This window comes from Otolemur garnettii, unplaced genomic scaffold (genome assembly GCF_000181295.1).
Source record: "Otolemur garnettii isolate 467f Iridium unplaced genomic scaffold, OtoGar3 scaffold00082, whole genome shotgun sequence".
Lineage (NCBI taxonomy): Eukaryota > Metazoa > Chordata > Mammalia > Primates > Galagidae > Otolemur > Otolemur garnettii.
In genome coordinates, this window is record NW_003852477.1 from 8,365,797 (window position 1) to 8,372,324 (window position 6,528).

Consider the following 6,528-nt stretch of genomic DNA (forward strand, 5'->3'; position numbering starts at 1 on the left):
GGCGCCTGTAGTCCCAGCTACTTGGGAGGCGGAGGCAGGAGAATGCCTTGAGCCCAGGAGTTGGAGGCTGCTGTGAGCTGTGATGCCACAGTACTCTACCCAAGGTGACAGCTTGAGGCTCTGGGTCAAAAACAAACAAACCAGGAAGGAACACAATTAGGATCTCCAAATCCTTAATTACAGGGTCACAGACCATTGGAGCAAGAGACCAAGTATATCTGACTCCTTTTTTCATAAATGAGGAAGCAGGCTCTATGCAGGTATGGGTCAGAGTATAAAACCTGAACACCTGGTTTTCTGAGACCTCTGATCCTACTCCCCCTTCAGCCATGTGTGTCCCATTTCAGGTGCCAGTAGTACCAGTACCAGCTGCAACTCCTTTGAGGGTGTAGCCCCACTGCCTCCAGAAGCTGGTTTGGGGTCAGCAGCAGCTATGGCAGAGAGGGGAACTATGTGGCATCCCACCCATGGGGCCCACTCTCTACCTGCTGCAGGGCACGAGGGAGGATCCCCCGGTGCTTGTAATTCTCAGTTGCCCCCGTCATGGTGTATGTCTTGCCAGCTCCCGTCTGCCCATAACACATGATGGTGCCTGCAAACATTTCAAAACATGTCTCGGTGACATCCAGAAAAGTAGCTTCAAGGTCAGTGCTCCCATCCCTCAGCATGCCCAGTACCAGCCAGGACCCTTGGAGTGAAGATGGCCAAGGACATCAGGAATTCCACCATGGAAGAGAGTAGGCAGGCAGGGCGACAAGGACATAAATGCTCAAAATAAAGGACATCTGCCCTGAATTTGTGCTCCATACAGTGCTCTACTGTTCCCTTCACCCAGAGATAAGAACAGGGAATCTTGGGGGTACAGAGGAATTGGCATTTTCCCTAAAAAGATGAAGAAAGAAGAGCATTAGACTCTAGCCTTTTCTCAAAAAGCTGCCAGGATCTTGGGGCTGGCAGGAAGCATCTACTTCCCTATAGAAGAAAGAAGGAATCTCTAGGAAAACATGGAATGGAATAGGGCATTTCCTGTCAATGGTAAAAATTCTCTGTAGTTTGCAAGTTCCCACAGAATAGAGCTCTAGTTGGGCACATGTCACTACCAGAAAATAGACCATATGATCAGGCCCTCATCTGATCACATGGCTTCTGCTTTGGAAACACATGAATTTGTCCCTCTTACATCCTTTACTTCTACCATCATACCAGGTTCTGGGACAAACTACACAGTCATTCTGGACTCAGCTCCCAATGGCTCTTACTCTTGGCTTAGGGAGACTGAGCCAGAGCCAGAGCCAGAGCCTATCCCAAAGGCTGCTTCTGGGCATTGACCTGTAGAGCTACCTGGGCAATTCTGGACTAAGGAATTAGCATTTGTCTTTGTCACACAGATGCTCTAGTTCTTGGAATTTACAGGTTTTACACCAGGGACCCTGATTTGGCATCAGAACTGGAGTCAGAAATGGTGTTTATTAACCCAATAGAAATGAGCAGAAGGAGTCACTTCAGTTGAGACTCAGAGTCCATCTGTGGTTTCAATGCACCAAGTGCTCAAGACTCCCTGGGTGTTCCTGTCTCCAAGTGAGACAGTGGTTCTCAACCTTTCTAATGCCCCAATGTATTTTCATTATTACAAAGGGGTCTTGACCCACAGGTTGAGAACCACTGCATAGGGTATCATAAACACATCCTTGGGTCAGTGCAGACCATACCTATGCAGGATAAGTTAGGATGTCTGGGCACCCATACTCATTGGATTTTTATTTTTATTTTGAGACAGAGCCTCACTTTGTTGCCCCTGGTAGAGTACCATGGCATCATAGCTTACATCAACCTCAAACTCTTGGGTTCAAATGATTCTCTTGCCTTAGCTTCCCAAGCAGCTGGGACTACAGATGTCTGCCACAAACGCCCAGATATTCAATGGATGTTAAATACAAAACCTAACTTGCAAAACAGGGAACATTCTAGCCAGCAGCCACCAGCTGACAAAGCCTACAAACTATGTGTGTATGTGTGTGTGTGTATTTTTTTTTTTAAGGATTTTAAACCTTTTTAAGATTTTTAATAATCTTAGACTTAACAAGTTTATAAAAATTTCCCAATAAAGTTGTTTTTAAGAAAATCGAACTCAAGTTTTTAGTGATAATGTAAATAATCCCATAATAGAATATGAAAAGTACATTGATTATGCGCATAGAACAAATGGGAAAAGCTCTTAGCTGTTAGCCAAGAGAAAAAATATTTGAACTTTGTCAAGTTCATCATAAAGATATAACTTGAAAACTAGGATTTAGGATTTGAGAGATTTGAAACAGAACAACAGTTGAATGCTCATGACCTATAGAGAGCCAGAGTCTTTTTATTTTCCTAAGAAGGTAGAATCCCAGGACATTGGATCAGGTCATGCCCAAAATGTCAACAACCAAATAGTAAATTCTGTACCATAAGAACATGGACAAAGACAAATAAGCATACAAATGTTAGTAAGTGAGGTTATATTTTATTTTATTCAGCATAAAATACTTGTGCCTCTTCCTCCAGGATGAGCTCCTCAGCTTCTTATATAAGACAACAGTTAATTAACTAAATTACCATTATAGCCATCGAGAGCCTGAGAAACCACATCCTTCGCAACTGTCTCATAAACCAGGTCCTGGGAAGCATCATGGAGAACTCCATCCAGTTTGAATGACCAGTCTGTCTGCTGGTTATTGACAACTCCTTTCCGGGCATCTTTTTTTAAGTGAATATCAATGCTCTAGGAAGAGAGGAAGAGAGAGAAGGGTTGGGGGTGGGGAGGAAGAAAGAGAACAGTGGGAAGGGAGAGAGAAAGAAAGAGGTATTTGTTAAGAAACTGGTTTTTAAAAAAATCACTGATATCTGAGGCCTGATCTGGAGGGAAAAGGGGTCTTCCACATATGGGCTGACATTCTGAATGAATTGGGGGGATGGGAGAAGACCTGCAAGGAGTTCCACATGACACTGAGGGCGAAAAGATCAGGAGACTAGAGTACTTAACTAGTTTCAGTACATCTTACCCTAGTGTTCTCTGTGTTTGTTCCCCCATCTGTGAGGAACTTATCTGGAGCCACTCAAATTTATCAAATTCTTATTAAATAGGATTTAGATGTATCCAATAATCATAGAGAGACCTTGAATTAGGCCAGAGGAAACAGTGTGCTTGGGTTCAAGCCCTTATCTCTGGTTACTGGCTGGGAGGATTCTGTCAGCTCTGCATTGTGATGAATACCTACTTCCACACATGCTCTGGGCCAACGTGAGTAATGATGAAATAGCCAAAGAAAGGCTATGAGCTTCTCAGGTACAGTTACTCACTAGAATTAGAGTAAATTGAGGATGTCCAAACTATTTGTACTCAGATTTGTTTGAGACAGTCTGACTTTGTCACCCTCAGGAGAGTGCCATGGCATCATAGCTCACAGTGATCTCAAACTCTTAGGGTCAAGCAATTCTCTTGCTTCAGCCTCCCGAGTAGCTGGGACTACAGGTGCTCACCATAACATCCAACTATTTTTAAAGATGGGGTCTCACTCTAGCTCAGGCTGGTCTCGAACTCTTGAGCTCAAGCGATCCACCTACCTCCGCCTCCCAGAGTGCTGGGATTACAGGTGAGAGCTACCACATCTGGCCTTAATCAGCAGACTTTTTTTTAGAAACATCCCCCTTCATAGCAAGCCACTGTGGCAGCAGTTGGCTTAGAGACACAAGCTCAATGGTAGATTCTAATCTTTTTTTTTTTTTTAAAGACAGAGTTCTTTTTATTGCCCTCAGTAGAGTGCTACAGCATCAAGCTCACAGCAACCTCCAACTCCTGGGCTTAGGTGATTCCATTGCCTCAGCCTCCTGAATAGCTGGGACTACAGGTGCCCACCACATTGCCTGGCTACTTTTTGTTGCAGTTTGGCCAGGGCCAGGTTCGAACCCGCCATCCTCAGATATGGGGCTGGCACCCTACCCACTGAGCCACAGGTGCCACCCAGCCTCTAGTTCTCTTGATAAGAGTTTCCTCCACTAGTTTGATAAGTTTAAAAGTAATCAATTCAATACAGTCTTACTGTATCCCTAGGAAATTATATAATGGCTGATTCAATCACCAGAAAGTTTTATTAACATAGACAAATTTTTCTGTGTCAGAAAGTTTTATTAACATGGACAAATTTTTCTGTGTAAGATATAAGGATAAAAGTAAACATTAACTTGTTTTAGGTAAAATTATTGAAAGACAAAGATGGGAGGTGTGGTGGCTCATGCTTGTGATCCTAGCATTCTGGGAGGCCAAGGCAGGTGGATTGTCAGCCTGAGCAAAGAACAAGTCACTGTCTCTAAAAACAGCCGGGCACTGTCTCTACAAATAGCTGGGCGTTATGGCAGGTGCCTGTAGTCCCAGCTACTTGAGAGGCAAGAGGATCACTTAAGCCCAAGAGTTTGAAGTTGCTGTGAGCTTTGACACCATAGCACTCTACCAAGAGTAACAGTGAGACTCCGTCTCAAAAAAAAGAGAAACAAAGATGGGAATTTTATGAATTTCTTCATTAACAGCATTATAAAGGAGTAGTTTTGACTTCACAGATGCTAGAGTCTATTTGAACTTTTACCAATTCTATCTTGATGCTTGAAAGGTTGCATGGAAACAGGGTTACACTGTATTTTTTTTTTTTTGAGACAGAGCCTCAAGCTATCCCCCTGGGTAGAGTGCCGTGGCACCACAGCTCACAGCAACCTCCAACTCCAGGGCTCAAGTGAGTCTCCTACCTCCGCCTCCCAAGTAGCTGGGACCACAGGCGCCCACCACAACGCCTGGCTATTTTTTGGTTGCAGCCATCATTGTTGTTTTGGCGGGCCTGGGCTGGATTTGATCCCGCCACCTTAGGTGTATGTGACTGGTACCTTAACACTTGAGCCACAGGCACTGAGCCAAGGGTCACACTGTATTAATGTGAGTGAGGTGGGACAGACAGCAGCCTAGGAAGGTGAAGGCAAACACATTGTACTTACTTTGTTGTCATCTCCATATCTGATCATTTCATGAGCAAAGTCATCGGTGGGTTTGACACGGACAAATGCATGAACTTTTTTCCTAGTACCCATTCTAGCTAAAGAGAAGAGAACAATGAAATTTTGAGTAGTCATGGTAGAATAACAACTAGAGGAAAGGGGCCGTTTGTTAAGGTCAGAAAACAGTGATGTGCAAGACATTTTTCCCTACTTTTCTGCAAGCTAGTCTTCTTTTTTACCCCTCAGCATTTCAGTGCTCTACCCCAAGAACACTATTCAACAAATACACATACCGCCTGCTTTATAGGCTGCTTTACGTTTTCCACCAATGACTCCAAAGTAGCCTAATCTTAGATGTTGTTTCTAGAAATATTCTGTAAGTAAGATGAATCCACTTATGCTTGGCTTCATTCACTGTATTTTCTTTTAAAATACTTACTATGAAATACATTAAAACTAATTTTCTAGGCCAGGTATGGTGGCTTACACCTGTAATCCTAACACTCCAGGAGGCCAAGGTGGCAGGATCCCTTGAGATGAGGAGTTTGAAACCAGCAAAAAAAAGCAAGACTCCCATCTCTTGTAAAAATGGAAAAACTAGTTGGGTGTTGTGGCAGATGCCTGTAGTCCCAGCTACTCAGGAGGCTGAGGCAGAAGGATCCCCTGAACCCAAGAGTTTGAGGTTGCTGTAAGCTATGATGCTACAGCACTCTAGCCTGGGCAACAAAGTGAGACTCTGTCTCAAACCCCCTACTTCCCAAACAAGACAACAGTAACAAAAAACTAATTTTCTTTTTTTCTTCTTTAGCATACTTTGCTTCAGATGTATCATCCTCCCCTTTACCTTCACTAGATTAACTGAATCAGCAATGGATGTTCCAAAAGTATACTTAGTACAAAATCAAATATTCTTTTTCTTTTCTTTTTTTTTTTTTTTTTTTTGAGTCAGAGTTTCATTACGTTGCCCTCGGTAGAGTGCCATGGCATCACAGCTCACAGCAACCTCAAACTCTTAGGCTTAAGTGATTCTCTTCCCTTAGCCTCCCAAGTAACTGGGACTATAGGTGCCCACCACAATGCCCGGCTATTTTTGTTGTGGTGGTAGTTGTCATTGTTGTTTGGCAGGCCTGGCTGGGTGGAAACCTGCCAGCCCTGGTGTATGTGGCTGGCATCCTAACCACTGAGCAACAGGTGCTGAGCCATAATCAAATATTCTTTTTTCTCCCATTACACTGAGAGAAAAATCACAGATAGTCCCCTATCTTCTCTTGCTTTCTTAAAACCTAACCATATTTTCATCATTTTCTTTCAGGTATCCACATATACATTTGTCTTCCCTTATTTATATCATCATAAATAATTACCATATGTATAATATAATAAATGTTAAATCTTTTTTCTTTCTTTTTTTTTTTTTTTTGAGACAGAATATCATTATGTTACCCTCAGTAGAGTGCCATGGCATCACAGCTCACAACAACCTCAAACTCTTGGGCTTAAGTGATTCTCTTG

General features: G+C 43.1%; 1 protein-coding gene across 1 annotated transcript in view; it reads right to left on the bottom strand.

Moving 5' to 3' along the window:
• Window positions 1-6,528, bottom strand: part of KIF9 (kinesin family member 9) — a 66,465-nt gene that overhangs the window by 56,558 nt on the left and 3,379 nt on the right. The window contains exons 3-5 of the mRNA XM_012808021.2: window positions 5,017-5,114; window positions 2,593-2,758; window positions 486-592 (exon numbers count right to left, since the gene is read on the bottom strand). Coding sequence (XP_012663475.2) covers window positions 486-592; window positions 2,593-2,758; window positions 5,017-5,114 — 371 coding nt within the window. The remainder of the gene's footprint in view (window positions 1-485; window positions 593-2,592; window positions 2,759-5,016; window positions 5,115-6,528) is intronic.